Consider the following 24,102-nt stretch of genomic DNA (forward strand, 5'->3'; position numbering starts at 1 on the left):
GGAATATTTTTTTCCGTAACACACTGAAGCAATCTATTATTAAACACAAGGTATGTTTCCATGAATTATGTATACACAGTATACATGATAGTATCTAAATTAGTATAAGTATATGTAAGTATTATTATTATTACTGTAGATCATACAATACAAAGAGTCCCACGAGTAATTAAACAGTTTTTTACATCGTAACCCTATTAGAGAGTGCTGCTGCACCTGTTGAGCTAATACTATCTAATTAGCAGGACTGGGGATCGATGCTGGACTGTGCATATTATAGTTGCGAAATATGTACTCAAAAGGCAAAAAATTATATATATATATATATATATATAAAAAAATGTAATCAAGAATCTACAGGCTGTAATTGGCGGACTGATGCTCTGTCAAACTTCGTTGCGATACGGGCTATGATTGGCTTATTCCTGGTATCGCCGGAGGCTGTGATTGGGCAAGACTACCCAGAACGCACCGCAGGAGAGCCAGTAGGAGCGCAGTTTATTATCACACAATATGGCGGTCAGATGTCAGCACTACAGTACAGACAGGTCCTGATATCTTGTAGTATTACATATCTAGGTTTCTTTCCGCGCTTTTGCTGCCGCTGTGTACAGTGGGAAAGTTTGATAGGACAGGAAAACGACTGACTTGGTTATCCTGCAGCCGCCCCAGTCTCCCTGCAGTTTCTGCAAGTTTCCAGGTACAACTATGATCTTTTACTGCACTGGTGGCCGGGCGGGCTGTTTTGCTGTTTGTAATGGAGTACACTAACCTAGTACACTAACACAGCTCGTCTCAGTTTGAACACTAGTATAACGACGCAGCTTAGACTACTGATGTTTTCACCGATGTGTGCAATGTTATATATATATATATATATATATATATATATAATTAGACCTAGTTGTCTGTTTTGCCTTTAGTTGAATACATGGTTGAAGTAAAAGACAACTTCCATATTTTGTCATGAACGTCGGGTACCACGGATATTACAATCAGTCAGTTCTGTCACCTGAATATGTCGCCTCGGTGCCGGTTCCCTAGATTGCGGGAAGCCCAGTTGTTTTGTATTCATTCTGGTCTTTGGGATGAGAATAATGTATAGACGACAAATGTAACGATGTAAACTGCATCTACCTGCTGCTTCCCCCCCTAGTTTTTGTAACCATGATTTGACTCTACATTCATGTCATTATCATAACTAGGTCCACAGAAGATTTCTGCAAAGTTGTATGTGGTGGTGTCTGCAGGCTGCCCTTGCCAATTTATTTTGTGAACTTGCAACCCGTGTTGAAAACACCAAAATCAGGGTGTTCAGGCCAACTGGCACAGCTGTGAGCTGGTCTCCCAAACATCAGTCTTTCAGTGAGAATGTGCTTTGGCCGTGTCACGCGACTGTCACCCTGCTTTTTCTCCTCACTGCCAGGATGATCCTTCACTTCTGCCCTCAGTGTGGCAACAAGCTTCAGTCAGGCTTCAAGTTCTGCCCCTCCTGTGGCGAGAAGCTGCCCGTTCAGGACCCCGAGCAGGCTGCGGCTTCGGCTTTCCCCCAGGTCGCGGTCACCGACAGCCCAGGTACAGAGCAGCGGCCCAGTCCTGACTGGTGACAAGATAGATAGACGACTTGCTGAGTGCAGATAATTCCTTGTGGTACAGTTTTAAGCCATTAACATTTGACCAGAGTGGAGCAGTACTCTCTGGAAAAGAGAAGAATAACCACAGGATGTTGGACTGTTAAAGTGACATTCATTTAAATAAATAGATCTTTCAGCAGCTGTGTGCTTGCTTCCTGTGCAGCTCCCAGTAGCCCAGTTCCCGTCATCCATCTCTCACCACTGCGAAGAACACGGCTGGCTGCTTCAAAGGTCAAAGGGGAAGAGGTGGTGGTCAGTGCCAGGGCATCCCCCTCACTCACTGCCTCTCCCAAATCTCCATCTGCGGGTGAGTGAGAAGACCACCATTTGCAGGGCAGAAGAAGTCCGAGCAATGACACCGGATTTTGTTGTGGTGCATTGCTGAAGATCTCCACAGACTCAGTGTGCGCCTTTGCTGTGCATCAAGTGTGAAAACTTACAGACCTGTTAAACTGACATGACTGACTGAGCTGTTAAACTGACTTGTTTACCTGTATTGTATTGTACTGTATGCTCACCTGCATGCATGGCACCTGTGGTGTTTTTTGTTGTTGTTGCGGTTTGTTACTTTGTGGTTACTCACAGCAGCACGTTTTTCTATCTGTCTCTCTTCTCTGGTTCTCTGGTCTGAACACACGGCTGCTGGCTGTGTGCAGGCCAGAGCAGCTGTGTCCCGCTGTCGCCTCGGAAGCGCCTCGCAACCCCAGTGGTTAAGCACGAGGAAGAGTCCAGTGTTGGGACCTCGACCTCTCCTAAATCCCCCTCTGCAGGTGAGCAGTGTCACTCAGGACACCGGAGCTTAATAATGGGCTCTGTTGGCTTTTAGTGACCCAGAGGCAAGACAAAGGAAGCACAGAGATGGGATGACAGAAGGAAAAGCCAAAACAGGAAGACCGGGTTAAAGAGTCAGAACGCAGATTTGATTTTCCGACAAGTATTTGGTGTTTTTTATTCTTCCAGGGAAAAGCAAGGCGAAGCGAGCACGGAAGGCATGTGCCATAGAGCCCCTGCAGGAAGGGGAGCTGCTGACCGACTCGGGGGGCAAGAAGTGGACGCTGGGGAAGCTGCTCAGCCAGAGCGACTCTGAGCTGCTGTATGGAGGTGAGAGAGACCTTAGTCCCAGCCCCCCCAGTCACAGCTCTTACCAAGAGAGCGAAAAAGCCTGCATCCCACCCACACTGTAGTGTTGCTCCACAACACTGGCATGTGTTTGTTTTTATCCTTCTCAGATTGAGTATAATAGAAGTACAATATTACAATAAAGTAAAATAAAGATCAGACTGAAAATTGTATTGTTACAGTTAGCCTGTTAGGTCTTGCAAAATTTTCTTCACTTCCTTCTGTGAAACATAGCTGGTGAATGCTCTGTAAATCTTGAAGGTCTTGTATATGGGGATGGTTACTCTGTTCCCCAACTCTTTCCATAGAGTATGTCACATGCCAGTGCTGTTGTTGGCTTTGGACACTACAAATTTGGTTATATAAATTATTAATGTGTGTGTTTTTATTTCAGTTCAGCAGAACTCAGCTGGAGCCTGTTCATCTGCCTACAAGTACGTCCTCAAACTGGTAAGTGCTCGTGTCAGGGTACAGATGGGAGCGGCAGTGGCCGAGCTTACAACCACTCCAAAGAATTATCTGCAATGACATTGCTTTTGTTATAGCGTGTCCAGGGTTTAATTAACTTCAGCAGGATAATGATTTGGGTGGGTGTGATTGTATAGGAATGAGAAGAACTATGGATTTTGTTTTTTTTAATGTTAGTAACTGTATTTAATTTTTACTTAAACTGTTTTCAGAATCAAAAGCATTCCTAAAACACGGCATCAGTGCCTGTTTGTCTGAACCCTTTGGGCCACAGTGCCAGTGATTTAATAGTGTCTCTATTTAGGCGTCCAAGGATGGAAGGATTTTCAATGAACTGAATTTCCTGCAGAGGGCAGCAAAACCTGCTCTGGGTAAATACTCTTCCCTTTGTCTAGGGCTCTTGGGGCCCAGTAAACTCAAGACAGGAAACCATTGTCAACAAGTCTGCCGGAAGCCTTCCATGGCTTTATTTAAGGAAGGAGAAGAAATGGAGAGTTGAGGAGACATTTGATTTTCTTTTGAGTTTGCACAGGCTTTTGTTGTACATAGTATATGCTGTCAGTAGGTGGCGTCCTGCCACTCCAGCAAAGGACTCGTGTCAGCTGTTGTCACGGATGAGCGTTAGACCCTGAAACGACCTTGGGCAGTCCTGGACTAATGCTAATATGAGTCTGTGAACTTGGGCCTGAATTTTATTTCTGCCTTGTCAATGTGCCACGGTCCTCCTTACTGGCTCACAATGTACCTCTGCAGTACAGAGTGGTCTCATTAGCCCACTCAGCTTCTTTTCATTATGAGAGTAAATAGGAGGCTTATCTGTGGCTTTATCTGTCCTGTGTGCAGTGGATAAGTGGATGAAACGCAGCAAGATGGATTTCCTGGGGATCCCTGTCTGTGTGGGCTTTGGGATTCATGTGGATGCATACAGGTATGTGTGGCCAGGTGCCCGCACCCCTAGCTGGGTGGAGAGGATTCATAGGGTTCAGTCCAGTTCTTTGTGCAATAGGAGGCAGTATGATGCTTCACACTGCCATAGCTGAATCTGTACTGCCATTGACATAGGTGTGGTATGATTGTCTTTAAGCCCCTGCCTTCGCCCCCATGCAGGAGTGTGATGCTGCACCATTGTTATCAGTTGTGATGCCCTTGCACTACTGTGTCTGCACACCAATGTTTACTTTGAGGCCTCTGCTGTGCCATGTTGGTCGTGGCCGTCTAAGTCTCAGCGATGCGCCTGTGCCTTTCGGTAGGTTTCTGGTCCTCCCCAACATGGGCCGAACTCTGCAGTCCATCCTGGCTGAGGGGGCCGCGCCACTGTCTGAGAAGGCCGTGCTTCAGATCTCCTGCAGACTGGTGAGTACAGGACATAGCAGTGTGTACACAGGCAGGGCCACGTGGGCCGGAGCACGTGGGGGTGATGCACATGCCACCCCACACGCAAGCACAGCAGTCAACTGCACGGCTGGGCCAGGTCTGAAACCTTTTTCTTGTTTCTTTGATCTGAACACAATAACCGACACTCCAGTCGGTTGCACAATGCTGCAGATTGTTGAGAGTGGGTGGATTGTTATTGTAGCAAGGGGTCAATTAAATTCTTGCTATTCGCCCACCTAGATACTAACTTATCCTGAGTCCAGAGCTAACAGTGCGTGGTATGCCTGAGCCGAGTTCATAACTGAAGTAGGAAATGTGATCCTGCTGCCTTTTTTTTTTTTTTTTTTTATACTGCATTGGATAATTTGTAGTACTGTGCCATTGGGTGGTGCTAAATCCTCATAGAGCGAGCGCAGTGCCAATCCACACTCTGTTCCCTCCTTTTATCCACACACTGATCTGAGCTAAATGATCATTAGGATAGTGAACAAAATTAGATGTTTACACTGTGTGTGTAACGGTTTCTCCAGCGAAGCAGGACATTCAGACAGGAGCTCCTGACTAATCAATCCACAATCACAATCCGCTCTATTTAAAAATATATATTTTATTGTTTAAAATGTACAATCCCAAATGTGCTGGCATGTCTGTGTTTCAACGAGTACATTTTCCTAAGAGCAATATATGTATTTTTTCTTTTACTTCTCTCTCTCTCTTCCTCTTCAGCTTGATGTTTTGGAATATATCCACGAGAATGAGTATGTCCATGCTGACATCCAGGCTGACAATGTATATTTGAATCCCACGCACCCCAATCAGGTAAGTTCATCTCCAGTAAAGTTTCCACAGGGGTGTGCATTTCATGTACAGTTAACAGAGAAACCTTCTACTTTCTGGCTTCTCTTGTTTGTTTGCATTTGTGTCAGTCTAATGAGACTAATCGGGAAGCCCCAGAAGAGTCCCGTAAGGATGACAACAACAGGCTCGAGCCACAGAGCCCAAGACGCACATTACTGTGTTAATCGTTTCCAATCTCTGATATCTGGACCTTATTCACGGTCCCAGTGAAAACAAGGCTCGGAAAGCATCAGTTGCGAAAGTGCGATAAACAGCCGTGTATCACTGTTGTGTTCTTAGCCGTGTGAGCGATTCCAGTTATGACAGAGATAGAGCCCTGGCTGTCATTTCACAGATTTCCTGTATCACAATTCGCCAAGACATTGGACCACTTTTTACATTCAGTCAGCTCTTATCTGATTCATAACAATTTACAATTAAGTGTTTGTTACTACATGTTAGTTATTAATAATAATATTGATTCAGCTAGATTTAAAGGCATATTCATAATATAGGTAGTGCTGCTCGTTTTTGTTTTATTTTCCAGCTGTGTGCCTTTAAGATTCTTAACCAACATGGCTTTTTCTACAAGTTACAAAGTATAAATTAGTTACTTTTGGTATGCCCAGTACTACTATTGTCAACGATGGCACAAGAGTGTATAGCAAACACTTCAAGGACGATGTTTGCCTGTTATTTACTGTATTCTTTTTTGTTTGTTCTGTATATCAAATAAAAGGGTATTGTATGGAAATAACACTGTAATATTATAAATCTATGTAATAATAATGCTATAAAACATGAATGTACCTAATGACTGTTACAACAAGCCAGATTACACCTGTCACGGGAGGCTGTGTTATGTCGGAGGGCAAAAAAAACAAATATACGTGAGTGTTCGATACCTGCACTATTGAATAAAGTCTATTGAGCTCTTGAGCTATCGGAGCCTGACAAGACAGTCGCTGCAGGATATTGCTGCACCGAGCCCTCAATCAGGAGAGAAGTTGGGGGAAGCCCAGGCCAGTCTTCGGGCCTCTGTACTCGCACAGACAGAGAGGCGGGCTGACGAGCATCCCTTCCCCCCCTTCCAGGTTTACCTCGCAGGCTACCACCACGCCTTCCGCTACTGTCCTGCCACAAAGCACGTGGAGTACCGAGAGGGCAGCCGGACGCCACACGAGGGTGCTGTGGAGTTCATCAGCCTTGACTCCCACAAAGGAGCTGGTGAGAGCTGTTCTCTGGTGGTGGGTGGGGGACACGCTGTATCTGTATAGTGTGTGTGTGTGTGTGGGTTCAAGGCTGCTTTTGGGTGTCTAACCTATTGATTCACACACAAAGACTATGAAAGTGAAAGCCTCGCTCCCCAGGCTTACACAATCCCGCAAGGACAGGTGCCGCTGACTCACCGGGTGTTGTTTTGAACAAGTAACTTAATGTCCCTCGTGCTGCTCCCCTGGGCTGGCGATGCACACTCGGGTCCCTGTAAAGCGACTCTGTTGGGCCGCTGTAAATCTCTCTTGTTTTTGTTCAAACAAGAGCCTGAAAGACACTTGTTCTGGTTCTTATTAATGTTGTTGATGGCAGTGGTATTAGTAATGTTAAAGCTACCTTCCTGTGTGCCCAGGCCCGTCCCGGCGCAGTGATCTGCAGGCCCTGGGATACTGCATGCTGAGCTGGCACACGGGCTCCCTGCCCTGGACACAGCAGGCGGACAATCCAGCCAAGGTCATGGCAGAGAAAGAGCGGTGAGTGCCCATGCTCCCATGCTGTTTTTTAAATGTATTTATGTTTTATGTCTGCAAATTAAATGGAGTAGTTGCAGATATCAAATACACTGTGTGAACTTGTACACTTTTGTTTTGTCATCAGGTATAAGACAGACATCAAAGCTCTCCTGGATCAGTGTTTTGGCAGAAAGAAAGTTCCAGGTACTTCCCTCATCTGCAAATGAAACGCAATGAGCATATTAAGCACTCAAGGACACTAGGGACTTTTCACAGCCAAGCTGAGAATGCTACCATAGAAGACAATAACCCCGTATCGCCCATGAAAATAAAATATGAATACTCTTGCAAAATCAAAAGTAGCAGATGTGTAATATTCTTTCCTTAGATTCTTTCTTGATGTCTAGTTAAAGTCACGAAAGGGAATTAAATTCCTTTTGAAAGTGAGCTTTGTGCGCCAGTGTGACTCTGAGTGTGTGAGTGACTGTGCTGTGTTCTGCAGCCGCTATGCAGACATACCTGTGCCAGGTGATGGCCCTGCAGTACAGTGAGAAGCCTGACTACCAGGGCCTGCGGAGCGGCATGACGGAGGCCCTGCAGCGGCTGGGCGCTTCCCTTGACCAGCCCGTCAATGTCCAGGTAAACACAGCTACAGAAGGGTCACCTGCCTCCCTGATTGCTCACCCGTTAGTGTCTGTCATCACAGAGGGCTGCCCCTCACACAAGCCTCTCTTAACCCTGTGCAGAATTGTCAAGTGGAGTGATTATGCAATGCAGATGGATATTGGTTTAGTTCTCTGTCTGTAAGCATCCCAGGCTCTCTACATGTCAGCCCCCTCCCAACATTTTTTGCAGCGTTTTGTGTTTTATTTTAATAATACTACACTATAATACAGTATTATTGTGAAGGGAGTTGCATTCTTCTCTGCATACAGTCGTTCTAACAAGGCTGTGTTTGGTCGTTTTGCAGATGTGAGTAGCGAGACCGCAGACTCTTGGAGGAGAGATGCTTGGACAAGTCGTTTTAAGCTCAGTGGTTCAAATAACATGCACTGTATGGAAGTATGTGACTTTTACAATTTGATTAACTGTGATTTTAGTTCCCTAATAGTGTGTGAAATTACAAAAGGCTTTACTACTGGGGCAAGGTCTGGTCTTTTTAAGGTGGTGATGTACTCCTAGAACATCAATTTCAAATAAAACCAGACTTTTTTAGCTAGATAGAAATGGGAAGAATGTATCAAAAAAGACACAGACTGAAAGCTTTTCTATATTGTTTTTGGTACAATAGACAAAAGAATATGAGGGAGAAAGTCTATTTACTGGTGATTAGGATTTCAAACAAACACTGGTGGGATGTTCCAGTCACTGTAAAACACGCCTCACAAACTGATACTTTATAGTGCGCCTTTCTCGTGCCTGCACGCTCGCTTTTACACTGTGAATGCTGGGAGATGGCTGTGCTGTCCTGAACTCACTGCCCTTTTAAACTTGTTTTCTATGGTGTTTTATCGCTTAATTACTGTTAACTTTTGTGGTTTTGGTTTAATACGACTACAATTTTCATAAAATTTAAATAAAGTTTAACTTGGAGCTTTTTGTTTTCTTGTGTTGTGTTTTTGTCATTGATTTGTGCTTGTAATGAAACTCACATGCCTTCTGATCCCCTTCTGCAGCTGCAGCTCTGGGTGAAAATACTCTGTAGTGTTTGTTGTTGTTGTTGAGCTGGTGGCTGTTCACACACAGGTACACTTTTCCTGTAGGCCGTCCGACGGGAGCCACAGTCTTATTTGCCGATTGCTGGCCCCTCAGACTGTTGAATTAGACCCTGCTGACCACATTCCTGATATGTAGTCTGTCACTGAGCATGGCCAGGGACTGCTGCTATCTCAATCTCTGTCTCCGTGCCCTGTTTGCTAGCATGGATACGTATGTGGTGAACCATGCGATTCCCATCAACAGATAGTTGGGAAAATAGCTGCTTGTTCTGCAATTACTATCTTACCTCCCCCAGGACAGAAATGTGGATTTTAATTTTGAAGAATAAGGGGAGCTGTGTTTTGGTAGAAGTCGGGGGGAGTTGGTTGCAATTTAATCAAATTAAGGAGTCCTCGCAGGATAAACAGACAAGGGCTGTGTAAGTATTGATAGCACAGTTTTTGGAAGTGGTGTTGGAAGACCTTTCCTGTTGTTTTCTCTGGCCTGAATGGCGGGGTGACTACAGGGGACGGATGTTGCCAGAATTTCACATTATGAAATGGAAAACAAAGCCATCTTATGTCTGATCACCCATCTAAATGTGAAGAAAAATAATTTTATTTTATTTAAAATATATGTCCTTGATTTAATTTTGCTATAGCCTACTCAGCTCGAGTATGATTTGATATTATTATTATTATTATTATTATTATTATTATTATTATTATTATTATTATTATCCCAGCAATTATTGTTAGATGTATTTTGCATTCCACAACAATACCGCATTTGTCATTAAGAGTTCACAGAGGGTGTGGGAGAAATTACAGACAGATTTGGGGGTTAGTGCAATAAGCTCCGCGGTTAAGGCTAAAAAAGGTGTTATAAGCAGCTAATCTGACCAGGGGATAATATCGATGGGTCTCCCAGTGAGAGCCAGTGTGTGAGAGCGGGCATGCCTGTGGCTAACGGGCTGCTGTACTATATTACCCCTCAGTGCGGGAGTAACGGTGTAGGATTTGTCATTCTGCTTATTCTTTACGCCCCCCTTTCCATGTGCCGTGAAGTAATTCAAAGGGAGGTGACTTTCTCTGGCAGTGCTGCACTGATCCCAGTGTGCGGGCAGTGGCTCCTCGGATGGGAGTTTTAAATACACCGACAAGAGAAGTGTCCTGTGGCCGTGGATGTGCTCTCATTAGACCGCAGAGACCCGTACCTCGATCGGACCTCTCCAAGTCCGGGCTCAAGGTAAGGGGCTCGTCTCGGTGTGCGCTGTGGGTCACACTGGTCGTCACTGGCTGGTATTAATCGTTCCTTTTATTGTACTAATTACATTTCATATGAGTTTTATTCCAATCAAACGTTTTCTTAACGCTACACGGTGATTATTAACATTTCTAGAACAAGTTTGGCGGTTAGTTTACTAGAATGCATATTGTGTCATTGAAGTACATTTTTAATGCATGCACTTTGTATCTCTTTTAAAATGTACTTGTTTTTATCCGGCACTAGTAGTCAATATATGCGACTGATACACACACACACACACACACACACACACACACAAACATATATAGTGCTTATAACTAATACTGGAAGCTTTACAGTATTTAACTCGTAAAATAACATGACAGTATTGAATTAACATGAAGTATCTGTAATTGTATCTCAATAGTAGCTTTTGTTAACGAAGTCAACAAATACAAACGATCGGTATAGGTTAGGTATTTCGCGCATGTGTGTTCTGATACTTTGTAGCAAACCTGAACTGTTAGAGATTCGAGAATTGGCAGTGGCTTTGAACTTTTTGCTTCATAAATCATTGATGGTAAGTGATGAGGTACTATTACTAATTACTGTTAGTAAGATGGAATTAATGATTTAAAAACGTCTGTGTTGTATCAGCTGATACATGGGTGGCCAGCGGTGCCGTGCTGAAAAAAAAGTGTGAACTGTTCCCGTAAGATCCCCAGTGGGGGATGGAGGGGCAGGATAACGGGACCCTCACACCCACCGGCTGCACTGTGTTGCATGCAGCGACACTGGTTACCAAGACTACAGAGGGCCCTCAGAAAGCGAGGTTTTCTTTTATTTTGCCTTTGACACAGTAGTGTGTTGAGGAAAAGAAAGGGAGCTCCGAGGCATGCAGCCCGCGATATACAGAGTAATTGGGGCACTTTTTTTCTCGTGTGCGAGTCTACAGCCATACTTTCAGAAGTAACGTTTCAAATCAATGCAACTGGAAATGGTTTAGTTTCACAAAATTACTTGTAAAATTAAGGAGGATGCAGAAGGTAAGGGATATAAAAATACATGCCTGCCATAGATTGCATACAGAAGTGTGTGAGCCCAGTTCAGGACATGCCAAATCAATTAATTTGCAATATCTTATTAATGTGTCACGCACTAGTCGTGCAACACAGAGGCGTCTGCTTGACTGGAGCTGTAGCTTTGAATGAGCGCTCCCCACAGAAACCTCCAAAGATTGAATCTAGTGTGCTGAGTTAATACTCCCACTCATGTTTACTATTAATATCCCTCTTATAGTTCATGTACTGCAAGTTTGATCTGGTGTCAGGTCACTTTATTTCCAGCATTTGCTTCTTTGTGAACACAGGTCTGCATTTGTTGCAGAACCAAACTGTAGGCCAAGATAGCTGTGTGGGTTCACAGCTGGAACCTGGCAAACACTCTTAGTTAAACACACGCACACACAAGATTATTTATTTTCCCTCTTTTTTTTTTTCCTGAGTCAGAGTAAATGCAGTTTTTAAAAGGCTGAATGAACCCAGGACCACGTACAGTCCCCAGCTGTTTGCAAACCCTATGGCCCTATGTGGTAGGGACTGATTTGAAATCACGTTTGACCACATTCCTCCCAGGCTGGACATTCCAAAAGGCAGAGCTGTGCGACAGATCTGTTAATATTTTCTGGATCTCTCCAGTGTGTCTGGAGTGGAGGGGGCTGTGTGTGGAAGCAGGTGTCTCCTATGCTGTTTGTTTTGGGCTGCAGCAGACCGCTTTTCCCAGGTTCCTGAAGAGCCCTGGGTTGGGATCTGTGTTACAGCATGAAGAGTCCTGCTGGTGTACACAGATGGGTGAGATTTAAAGCAGACTAGCTCAAAGACCACAAATGGTGGGGGGAGAAAATGAATGGTTTCTTTGAAGAAATGAGAAGAAATTGTGGTCATGGCTGCTGTCTTATGATCTAAATTATACAACGCAACAACATGGTACAAGATAGGGCTAGTGCTGCAAACTGTATTGTGAGGTCACCTCATGTTCTAGAACACCGGTATGCCTCTATCACATCATCACTGTGACTCAGAGAAGAAAACAAGGCAGGCACAGTCTTTGAGTCTGTGGAATAGGAAGATGAGGCTGCAGTCAGTCCGTACAATGACACTGACTACGAGACCGACATGGACGCACACCTTGGGAATCTAGCCCGTGAGATATCTTTGGAACGCATTTCTGAATCAGGGATGCAGAGGCACGCCTACGGGCAAAAACAAAAACAACAGCAGTATCATTTTGTGGAAGAAATATCAAACAAACCAACGTGAAATGAGAAGCTGCCCCAGGCCACTCAAGCGACCCCAGCACATCAAAGTTCTTCCCAGATATCATTGATGTGTTCTGGCAAGCTGCACCGTTTTAGCTGCCTACACAAACAGAAACCTCAGATGTGTTTTTGTATGCTGTATATTTCGAGTCCGCCTATATCGCTGCACCGTGTAAAATAACTAAACTTGATCTGCTTCGCTGGATATAGTTAGGTTCTGAGATACAAAGGTTGTTCAGGTAAGCGAAATAGTCAGCGATTTTCTAACTCGCAAACTTTGATCACGGACTTGGCTTTTACACACTCATTAGAGAGCTAAACTGCTGGTTCCCCGCCACTGATTTATCTGCGTTTGGTCTAGAGGGGCTCAGTCGGTGTGAGACCGAGGTAGGGGCCAGTAGTCAACTTCGGTCCAGTGGCCCCTGACCTGTCTTGTCAATATGCTCCCCTAAGATAAGCTGGTAAACTGATAAGCAATAAGGAACAGTTTAATTAACAATTATATTATTATAATATGCTCATGTGGTTCACTGGGGGATCTGATTATATTTATAACCAGAACCATTCAGCATTTTTTTTTACTGTGAGGATTCCTGTATGAAATGGAGAAGTCAGTTGTCTGTATTGTAAAGTGGATTATATGCAAGTGCTAGTTTCCCTTTTGGGAGAGTGTTGTTGTGTCTCAGTTCAGTTACTGTTCTCTGGGACTTTCAAAATGCTTTAAAAAAATATATATTCTAACTGAGAAGTGTTCATATTTTTTACAGAAACCCCTGCTTAATCAATCTTTGTTTTTGTTTTTCCAGAAGAGATGGAATGAATGATGACTTTTTAGTGCTTTTCTTTTATATCTTTTGGTGCCTGTTGTTTGTGTTTCAGCGGCCTTGTTAAATGTATTTTGGCACAAGCCTCCCCACGCGCACAAACACACACACACACACACACACACACACACAAAAGAAAATCCACAGGAAAGAGTCTATTGTATAAAAGAGATAAAACGATGGATATCAGTAGAACAGAAGGAAGTGTTTATTTGTGCAGATGTGCCGTGTCCGTGTTGGAGGGAGGGAGCGGTGGTCAAGGCCTGAGTGGTGCCCTCTTTCCTCTCTCAAGAGCTGCCAATGCGAGGAGGTGCCCTTCCTCCCTCCCCCCGGCGGCAGCCCTCACTTCCTCATTCTCGGGGAGGAATAAGACGCGTCAGTCTGACCCCTTCCAGGTTTCGTGAGCTGCCCGTGCAGGATACAATAGCTCCTGGCATACACAACTTCCCAGCTTGACATGCAGATCCCCTTTCATTTTTTAAAGAAAGCATTATTATGCATATTAGACTGGGGTATCCTCTAATGACATGAAACCTGAACACATCTGCAGAGTAGGGTATTCATGTGATAATAAATAAATAATAATAATAATAAAACACCTTCAGGTTATTAGCACCCCATTGACCCGGGCGCAAGGGGGATGTTGCCCGCCTGGGAAGATTTGACATTATTTTAAGCCTGTGGATCTGTCTGTCATAAACAGGAGCCTGCAGCTCGGGGGGATGCTAAATCTGCGCAGCAAAAATCTTAGTTGCATCTCTATTTCTTTACTCATCATCCTTTGAAAAAGACCCAGGGGTGACTACAGATTCCAGTTTCTGGGATTTTAGAGAGCAGTTGATGTTTAGAATTACTTAATTAAACATGGTTACATGTCATTGTAACCTGTATGGAAGAATTGGCTTAAATGTCACATAGTAAAGACAAGGGGTAATAGAAGGGGTTTCTGTTAAGGCCAGTGTCCCCTCAGAGCTCCCAGGGACAGTCAGGGAGAGGAAGAGGGCAAAGAGACCTCCAACTACCTCCCATTCCGCGTGGAGCCCCATTTACTTGCATGAGGTTAGAGAAGCTGATGGTATTAGGTGTAGGCCGGCTCACGGTTACAGGGCCAGATGCTATTATAGGAGCATAGGCTGAGGCTCCCCTCTCACCTCCATATTCACTCTCTGTGACTGGGCAGAAAGCCGCGCTGGTGTGTAGCAACCATGCGGTTTCAAGCAGGCATCCCTGCGCTGCACACAGTGGTTGGGCTCTCTGCTTTGTTCGTGTTTTGCAGTTTCGGGTTGAAGGTCCTGTGACTCTCAGCTCCTTACTTCCCCTCAGCCGTGAGTCATTTGCACCGGAGTCCTCTGTTCAAACCATCAGGAACGGAGATGAGAATGAGAAACCATTGTGTTGGAATTCCACTGGACACAGGCCCCCTTGTTTTGCCCTGGCAAACTGGTGGAATGTCTAACTACTGTAAATGGTTCTGAAGTGCTCACCTGAGAGTGTGAGTGTCTGACTGTGTGTGTGTGTGCGTCTGTGTGTAACCAGAAAGGAATCATATAAGTGGCAAAACCAAGATGCACTTGACTTTTTTAAATATTGATTTTTAAGGATAGAACAGAGTATAAACTTCCAGTGTGGGAGAAAATGTCTATGTCATATGAAGAGAAATAAGTTCTGGCCAGCTGTCATTCCACTGTCTCTAAGCCGCCTCCTGTGTCTGCCTTGTTTTTGGAGCCTGGCTCAATTTACACAGTGATGACATCACAATGACAGGAAGAGAATGTTCCAGTCTGCCTTGTAATTAACCGCCTCTGTGGACCTGTCCGTTCCTACTGACAAGAGGGAGAGTAGCCACCGTACCACCAGTTTGTGGGCATGAATATTATTTCAAGGATTGTTGAATGGTTCTAGTAATTATATGAATGGTGGAAACCGCACGTAGTGAAAATTATTTTTTTAAATAGCAAGGAGACCAGTTAGTTATACGGTTATCTGCATTCTTCCTCTATATGGTCCAGGGGAAAGTTGACAGTGCCATCTTCCCCAGCCATCAGGTGGATTGTGCTACAGCTGTGCCCAGAGGACAGGCACATGGAAGACAAACCTCTGGACTGGGACAGCACAGCATATGTTGTGTAGCGCTCAAAATGTAGGATCATTTAAAAATTAATGAATGCGTCCCCAGGGAATCATTAGCTCCCCTTCTGTGAATACATGTGTCTGAAGCTCCTGATTAATTATTTACTGGAACACTGGGACTATTGGTGGAGAGTTTTTTTCCCCTTTAAAAAAACAAAACAAAAGACAGTTCACCGCAGCACTAGTTTAAAAGCAAATTACATGCCTGGCATACAAAGGAACAAAGACAGCAGGGTGAGGGCTGCATGCCTACCACAGATAAGGCTTCCTTTAGTGGGGGCTGTGGATGCCTCTGACCTGGGCAACCCACATGCCAGGTCTCATAAACACACTCACCAGGGTGTACGCAAACCTTATTCCAGCAGTGTGTGTGTGTGTGTGGAGGGAGGGGTTATTTATTCCCCACATTGTTTAAACCTCCATATTTTAATTTGTTTTAAGATCCTCTCTGGGATGTTTTACACTTGGCAGACTGAAAAGGACATTATAGGCCTCAGGAAAACTGGAGACTGCAGCACTTTACTGGATCGTTTGGGAGACTTTCTTGCCCATAACCCTGTGGGGCTGTGTGTCCTGTACAGCCCCATTCGTCACTGTGTGTGCAATGGCCGACCTGATGAGGTGTAAATGCTCACAACACGTCTGAAGGAAGACAGTCTGTTCACTGAGTCTTGACTTGCAAGTGAATATGATCAATGGTGTCTCCTTTTTCTGAGTTAACAAGCAGGCAGATGTTCTGCATTTGTGAACCATAGAGACATATCCTGTCTATTATTATTATTATTATTGTACATTTATTGTATTACATTTTTATGTAAAAAATCTCCTAACACTTAGTGTCATATTTATATTCTGGAAATGAGAGAAACATTAGTTGGATGTAATAACGATCAGACAAAACGGCTCATTTGTTTTAAATATCAAGAATTATGCATGTATTACAGTTTAAGAGGAGTATTTACACCCTTTTATTCTAAACAATGCCACATGCAAGAAATACTATTCACGACTCATTTGTCAGTGTTAATCTTCTCAGTTTATTGAACACACATTTATGCTAGAAAGTGTGGTTTTGCTTTTATGAATTAACTAATTTCATATTCTTTATGTCTATAACTCACGTCCACAGATCTCCCCTTGTGCTGAAAACACTGCGGATTCGTTTCTCTACACTTGTGTAGGAAGTGCTTGTGTTTAGCTTGCGCTGACTGAAGCTGTTCTGTGTTGCTGAGCTGACTGTAAAAATATATAAAGTTGTTTTTGAAAGATCAAATGTCGGACCTCCCCGACTGGCTTTCTGAACTGACCCCAAGTCACAGCATAAACATCCCCACAGACGTGTGTGTATGTGTGTGTGCATGTGTGTGTATATATATATATGTGTGTGTGTGCTGGCTCCAGCACAGAGGGCCTCTGTGTGTGTGCTGTGTGTGAGTGTGTGTGTCAATGTATGGAATTGCGCCAAGTGGATTAGAGGTTACAGTGCTCGAAGTGGCGACCGTTTTAGTCTCCATGGTGACTATTTTAATGTTTGGGCGACTATAACATTTATTTGAGCTGCCCACAGACGACCACGTTGTTTTATTTGTCTGCATGTGAGAAGATGCAGCCTTGTTTTCTTGCAGGATCTTTATTTTTATTATTATTATCCCGTTTGGACAATCCCCCACCTCCTACAGTTTGTGCGCTACACATACCAAACTTAGTACAGTGACTCATCATGATACCTAGTATGTTGCTGGTCATACTAGATATGATTAATCATTATTAATACTAAAATGAAAATAATGTTTGAATGTTAAGAATACGTTAAGAATGTTAAGATGTTTTATGGCCAATAGCCAATCAGCAGTGAGGATTTACTCAGATGTATTTAAAGCAGATGCATTAACGTTCAAATATAATGATATAACGGTCATCATTACAGTACTTCTGTCCATTCCCTAGTATGAGTAAATCTTTTTTTTGTCATTAATATTGTTGATACTAATAATCATACTCCTCTTCTAATGGAGAGGAAGAGAAATGTCAGTCTGGCTCTCCTCAGTGTCGGAGCACTCTTTCATTATTGTTTAAGAGAAAACTCACAAGCTCTGCACTTCAGTCTTCTTTTGTTTATTGCATCTGAAAGCTACAACAAAGTGTACAAATAATAACACCTATACACCGATCAGCCATAACATTATGACCACCTTCCTAATATTGTGTAGGTCCAAACCAGCCCTGACCCGTCGAGGCATGGACTCCACTAGACCTCTGAAGGCGTGCTGTGGTATCTGGCACCAAGACGTTAGCAGCAGATCCTTTAAGTCCTGTAAGTTGCAAGGTGGGGCCTCCATGGATCGGACTTGTTTGTCCAGCACATCCCACAGATGCTCGATTGGATTGAGATCTGGGGAATTTGGAGGCCAAGTCAACACCTTGAACTCATGATTCATCAGACCAGGCCACCTTCTTCCATTGCTCCGTGCTCAGTTCTGATGCTCACTTGCCCATTGTAGGCGCTTTCGGCAGTGGACAGGGGTCAGCATGGGCACCCTGACTGGTCTGTGACTACGCAGCCCCATACGCAACCAACTGCGACGCACTGTGTGTTCTGACACCTTTCTATCAGAACCAGCATTCACTTTTCAGCAATTTGAGCTACAGTAGCTCGTCTGTTGGATCGGACCACACAGGCCAGCCTTCGCTCCCCACGTGTATCAATGAGCCTTGGCCGCCCATGACCCTGTCGCCGGTTCACCGCTTTTCCTTCCTTGGACCACTTTTGATAGGTACTGACCACTGCAGACCAGGAACACCCCACAAGAGCTGCAGTTTTGGAGATGCTCTGACCCAGTCGTCTAGCCATCACAATTTGGCCCTTGTCAGAGTCGCTCAGATCCTTACGCTGCCCATTTTTCCTGATTCTAACACATCAACTTTGAGGACAAAATGTTCACTTGCTGCCTAATATATCCCACCCACTGACAGGTGCCATGATATCGAGATTATCAGTGTTATTCACTTCACCTGTCAGTGGTTATAATGGTATGGCTGATCGGTGTATATATATTATATATTATTATTATTATTATTATTATTATTATTATTATTATTATTGATGACATTTGATTTATAATGATTTAATTATATGCGTGATTTATATGTGTTTGTATTGGTCTGTATGTGTCGTCTATGGTCTTGAATTCTCCTGTATTAACACAAGAGGCCAGGCATTTTTGTGTTCGACTGATTTGAACATGTTTGGTGTGAACGCAACTTGACAGTGTCAAAATACATCTGGATGCAGAGGTTTTGATGCAACACATTCAAAGACCAATCAGCAGTGAATCACTCATTCGCATAGCCAATCAGCAGTAAGAACGTACACGTTTCGAATATGTGCCCTTCCTTTAGATTTAGATGAAAGGTGAAGCACACTATTTCTTAGTGTCCCTGCATGTCATAGGCCTCTGACAGACAAATCGAGTGATAACACTGTCACCGATGCATATATTAATACTCTTTAACCTGATTTATGTGTTTTGGTTTTAGCAATAGACCTGTTCCAGGGGTTAACAACTGCCTCTGACAATGTTGTAATCAGGAACACAAGGTCGAAGTATATCTAATTTTCCTGTATATTTACTGCTAATTAATCTATTATATGCTCCTGTATTATATTTTTTGCTCCCTTATGATTTTTTTTGCTCGGGTATGAAACTCTAGTCTCATATTTTATTCCCGCAGGATACTTTTTTTGGTCACATATAAAATGTTTTGGTCTCTTATTACACTTTTTGGTTTTATCTGTCATTTTATGGTTGCATATGAAAGTTTTGGTCAGATATTAATCTTGTTAGTCAAATGGCATTTTCTGTTCCTGGATGGCATTATGTGTCTGCCCTGCACTATATTTTGTATTTTTTTTTCCATTTTGGGCTCATATTTGCATATAAAATGGGTTATGATTTAGAAGCGGCTTAATTACTATTGGGATAGTTTGTACCGTGTGATCAGTTATTATTATTATATAGGATATACTTACTTTACTTCACATAATAATAATAATAATAATAATAATAATTATTATTATTATTATTATTATTTAAAATTGTCTGTATACAGTGTTTTAAAATCTGCTTATATTAACTCAATGCTATTTGAAAAATGTAGGTAGGTAGTAAAATTACACTATTATTAACCTACGCTTGGCTGTATATTTAGTGAACTTGGAGTAACTGAATTAACTTTTTAGAGGATGCGAAAAGTGCAGGAATTTTGAACTGAGTGCCCAAAACAGCGCTTAAATTAAACATTTGACCTTTTTTCTGTTGCATTTTTAAGATAGAGGACTTGCTTTTCACAGCCTGGTTGCAGTGTGTGGGTTTGTTCACTGGATGGCGGTGTGTCTCAAGGAAAAACACAATGTTGGGCACTTTGCTTTTGTTTCTTATCTATTGAAATGGGGCCTGTTTAGTTCATTAGTCTATTTGTTGTTATTGTGTTAGAATAATAATTTAAAAAAAATGTATTTATTTGGGTAGTTACAAAGTTAGTCAGTTGAACTGGAAAAGATTTGTAAAGATTATTTACAAACTTGAAATATATATATACATATGTGTGTGTGTGTGTGTGTGTGTGTGTGTGTGTGTGTGTGTGTGTGTATATATATATATATATATAAAACATTTAAACTCACAAAAGGAAAATTGGGAGGGGGAAAAAACAAGAAACAAACAAAGAGTAAAATGAATAAATGATCCAGCGCAGGCCTCTCTGTGTGCGTAGCTGCGCTGGCTGGGCTCCTGCTGCGAGTCTCTCCCATTTCTTTCACAGGGATGGATGTAATTATCAAATTACAGCAGGAGCCGTAGGGCCGCGACCCAGCGTGTACAGTGCGTCAGAGCTCTTTATTTGTGTTTGGGGGGCTGGGCTGCTGGGGGAGGCAGTTGTTTATTGTGATGTGGCTTGAAGTTCATTCAGCCTGGTGTGTGTGGGAGGGGGGCATGCTGAGACAGGTGTGTCTGGTCACCAGGAAGCTGCAGGAAGATATCAGGCTGGAGTAACTGTCTGTCTGTCTGTCTGTCTATATGTATATGTGAATGTTCTGCTATTATCTGTGACATTGTTGAGGCATAACAAATGGCAAAGGTTGTGAAATTACACATCAAAAGCGAAAAAGGTATTTGTCCCAGAGAACTGAACCCATATTGGTGACATGTAGCTCCTGAGGGCTTAGCAGGCCTGTGAGGTTCATCGCTAGCGTTTGATGCTGCCATGCACCTCCACCTTCACCTGTTTTGTTGCTTCTCTCCACCGAGAGCTGATCTTTCGCCCACGAGTCAGTGACAGTGCTGTTGGCTCACATTGGCCAGCTTCCCTTCTCAGGGTAGTTCATTAAATTGCCCAGAGAGACAGGCAGGCGGGTGGGGGTGAGAGCTGGCCTGCCTTGTGCTGCAGGAAAAGTGTGTCCTGGGCTCAGTGTCCACAGAGGAAGTCACACAGTGCAGGATGCATTGAGTCCCAGAGAGAGAGAAATAGAGAAAGGGAGAGGGAGGGAGGGGTGATGGCTCGGCTCCAGGAGTCTTGTGTGAGAGACAATAACGAGCAGTATCTGTGCCTGGCTGGCTGTATTTGTTTCCCATCAGTAAGATCTGCTAACTGTGAGTGACTCCCAGCACATTGGCCTGCTGTGGCTCGAGGCACTGTGAGTCCCAGCGGCCTGGTCAGCTGTGCCCCAGGAGCCTCTCATTCCCACAGAGCTGCTCAGCCTCAGTGAATCCCCAGCTGCCCTTTGCTTGGGTCGGCTACAAAGGAGGCTTCTGTGTCTTTAAGCGCAGGGCTGAGATGGAAGAAGCACTTTAGTAGGCTGGGGAGTGACAGTGTGGTGAGCATTGTGCATGATAAACGTTTTCTGTAACAGTGGTTTTCTCCTTCCTCTGACTGCTGTACGACTGTGACTTGCAGTCCCAGAATCCTGCACTCCTCGGGCCTGTAGTCTGACATGCATCCTGTAGTGTATAGAGGAGCCTCAGCTCTATCTGTAGTGTTACACTCCAGCAAGTGATGTGCAAGACCAATCAGATGCTGAAATAGCAAAGTGATGTGGTTTGGTTGTTTTACCATAAAACCGAGGTCTCCATGTGCTGCAGTACCTCGAGAGACTATCTCGCTAGAAATTAACAGCAGGCCAGCCGCAGCAGGCTGCAGAGGATGATTGTGACAGGAAGTGGGTAGAGAGTGATTTGCATTGGTTGAAGTTGTCAGAGCACATGGTGCAAGTTTTCAGCTGTCCCCTCCTTTCCCCTCCTCCCTCTCCTCAAGTGTGGCAATTAGCACTGACTTTTTTAAAGCAGATAATGACAGTTTTCCATTGTGGAAAAGGGAAATAAAAAAACAAAACCAGTAAAAGAGGTGCAGTTCACAACTGGCTATCACTCCAAGCAGAGCCAGAGAGGAGCCCTGACTGAACTGCAGCCCAGTCTCTCTCTCACTCTGTGCACTCCCTGAAACAGACAGACATCCTAAACCCTTTAGTTCCTTTAGATGGGAGGCCTCCGGTGACTTTTAATTACTTCTGCCCTTGCAATCGATCCGTGGATTTGAAACACAAACAAGGCGGCTTCTCAGGTGTTCATGCTTGTTTTTCCGAAGAGACCAGGGGCTGCTGTCCGGGGCTGTGAGGCAGACACCCTCAAGGGTGATGAGAATGCAGTGGGGATAATGCACTCCTGGTTACTTTAGGGTTATTATTATTTATTTCTTAGGAGACACCCTTATGCAGCCATCCTCAGCTCACACACCTGCCTTCGCTAAATGAAGCCAGTCCAGGTCCGCTCAGTGGAGATGAGTTCTCTGGCAGAAGGAGGTGATGAACAAGGGAAAAGATCCAAAAGCGTTGGCGGTGTTTCGTTTACTTATTTATTTATTTAATTCCTGATTTTTCACATCTTCATGTAAGGCGGGGGAGGAGGCGCAGGGCGGCCCGTGTGGGAGAGTGTGAGTGGCCAGATGAGCTCTCTCTCTCCCTCCCACTCTCTCTCTCCCTCTCCCCCATCCTGCTGCCTCATTTCGCCATGTGTGGAAGCAGAGCGCTCTGAATCGCACGCACCCCTCCAGTGCCTGTCCCAGGGCCTGACGAGCGAGGTACAGTGCATGCTGACAGGCTTTTTATAGTTGCTTTTCAAAGACGGTAACTTCTTTTTGTTGTTGTGGTTGTTGTCTTCTCTATCTGTGCTGAGCCCAAGCCTCCAGCCAGCGCTTTGATACTCTGTAATTTAAAAATGATGAAGTGAGATCCCGGGTTGACCCCTCCTGAGGGACATTAATTTCTTCCATATGTGGCATGTGTGTGTGTGTGTGTGTGTGTGTGTCTGTTTGTCTAGGTATACGTGTGTTTCTTAGTGTGGTAGTGGCTGTCATATATTTATTTATGCAGGTGTGTCGTCTGTCTGGGTGCTTGTGTCTCTTTCCATGCCCCCATATACAAGAGTGCGTCCCTCCGTCTGTGTGCTGGTGCCTTTTTGTGTGTCTTTGGGCACGAGTGTTGTGTGTCTGCTCTCTGTGCTGTCCAAGCACTGCGGCCCCTTGTGGGAGAGGAAGATCCAGACTGCTCTGTCCGGCCCCTGCTGGCAGCCTCTGTAACCATTTACCATCTTCAGGAGGGGGAGCTCAAATGAGACATGCGATACTGAAGGCTGAGCTCCTGTGATCCAGCCCGGAAGTGTCCACGTTTGTGTTTGAAGAGTTTATGGATCCTCAGGCCCCCGAAGCTATCTAACCAGCACCACAGGAGGCCCCTGGATCTCACAGGGCTGCAGCTCCTCTCGCTTGCTTCCGACCCTTCCACCTTTAGATCACCGCATACCTAAATAGTGCCGGGAGTCTCCTGACAACAGCCTGCATCCGTTATGGGTTTTACACCAGCTCGTAACTGCCAACACTTTCTCTGAAACAATGGATCAACAGATGAGTAATGAAATGGTGATGATGCAGTAACTGCCTCCCACACAGCATCTTCACACCAGGCTCTATGCGCTTTCACTTCCTTCATTTTAACTTTCATTGGTATGTTATTCAGCGCATTGGTGGGGAAAAACAAACAAACGTGAATGTACCAGTGCGTGTACCAGGTCTCAGGACAGTGCGGTTTTGCTCCACAGTTTAATCAGCTTTTAGGATCCCCTTTAATTATCAGCCTGGTGAGCCACAAGACCAACGGGAAAGGTTAGGATCCGCAGTGGGGAGTGGACAGCCAGCTTGCCAGTGCCATTCGTGCAAGAATTATTTCAAGCATCTTTCTGGAAAAATCAGCAGGCTTGTCTGGATTAAAGTTAAATTAGCCTGAGGACATTGTGTTCAGGAGGCTAAGAAGTTTCCAGAAATCCTCTGTACTTCTCAGGGTGAGCACGTGTGTGAAGCCATACACGAGTCATGACATAGGATCAGATTTCTATGCAATTTTTATGCTTTTTCCTTATTACCTACCAATTTCTCTCATGGCTAATTACATATGTGTGTGTGTGTGTGGAGGGATTTATTCTGTGTGTAATAACTAGTATAGGAAAATACAACTGTGCTTTTAACCAGGTCAGCTGGTCAGGAAACTTTCCCTTTCCCTCTTTCCATCTGCCAATCTAGTACCAGCCCTCACAGTCTCACAGTCTCTTTACTGCGTTTAAGTACAGATTTCTGATTGCACTGAGACTACAGCTCAGGCTTTGGGCCGGCCAACAGTGTGA

At 44.2% G+C, this 24,102-nt stretch overlaps 2 protein-coding genes across 3 annotated transcripts in view; both read left to right on the forward strand.

Moving 5' to 3' along the window:
• The first annotated feature begins 488 nt into the window (after nt 1–488).
• vrk3 (VRK serine/threonine kinase 3) lies at nt 489–8,752 on the forward strand. 2 transcript variants are annotated; one of them, XM_066713540.1, is made up of 15 exons: nt 489–700; nt 1,427–1,575; nt 1,798–1,941; nt 2,291–2,404; nt 2,595–2,735; nt 3,148–3,203; nt 3,526–3,592; nt 4,065–4,149; nt 4,472–4,574; nt 5,322–5,414; nt 6,527–6,659; nt 7,060–7,180; nt 7,305–7,363; nt 7,662–7,798; nt 8,130–8,752. In XM_066713540.1, the coding sequence occupies exons 2-15, from the start codon at nt 1,428–1,430 to the stop codon at nt 8,133–8,135; spliced, it is 1,407 nt and encodes a 468-aa protein (XP_066569637.1). In that variant the 5' UTR covers nt 489–700; nt 1,427; the 3' UTR covers nt 8,136–8,752. The 2 variants fall into 2 exon arrangements, with proteins under 2 accessions (XP_066569637.1, XP_066569638.1); XM_066713541.1 differs by lacking the exon at nt 2,291–2,404.
• A 1,188-nt stretch (nt 8,753–9,940) lies between these two features.
• The window catches only part of ripor1 (RHO family interacting cell polarization regulator 1), a 69,356-nt gene continuing 55,194 nt past the window's right edge, over nt 9,941–24,102 (forward strand). The window contains exon 1 of the mRNA XM_066713545.1: nt 9,941–10,105. The gene's annotated coding sequence lies outside the window, so the exon portion shown is untranslated. The remainder of the gene's footprint in view (nt 10,106–24,102) is intronic.

Source organism: Amia ocellicauda, chromosome 9, assembly GCF_036373705.1.
Source record: "Amia ocellicauda isolate fAmiCal2 chromosome 9, fAmiCal2.hap1, whole genome shotgun sequence".
NCBI lineage: Eukaryota > Metazoa > Chordata > Actinopteri > Amiiformes > Amiidae > Amia > Amia ocellicauda.

Bases quoted from the DNA above. Each gene is read 5' to 3' on its own strand.
- vrk3 (XM_066713540.1), top strand. From the start codon at position 1,428: ATGATCCTTCACTTCTGCCCTCAGTGTGGCAACAAGCTTCAGTCAGGC. The intron at 2,405-2,594 runs GTGAGCAGTGTC...TTATTCTTCCAG, and splicing joins TCCTAAATCCCCCTCTGCAG to GGAAAAGCAAGGCGAAGCGA. The intron at 4,575-5,321 runs GTGAGTACAGGA...CTTCCTCTTCAG, and splicing joins TTCAGATCTCCTGCAGACTG to CTTGATGTTTTGGAATATAT.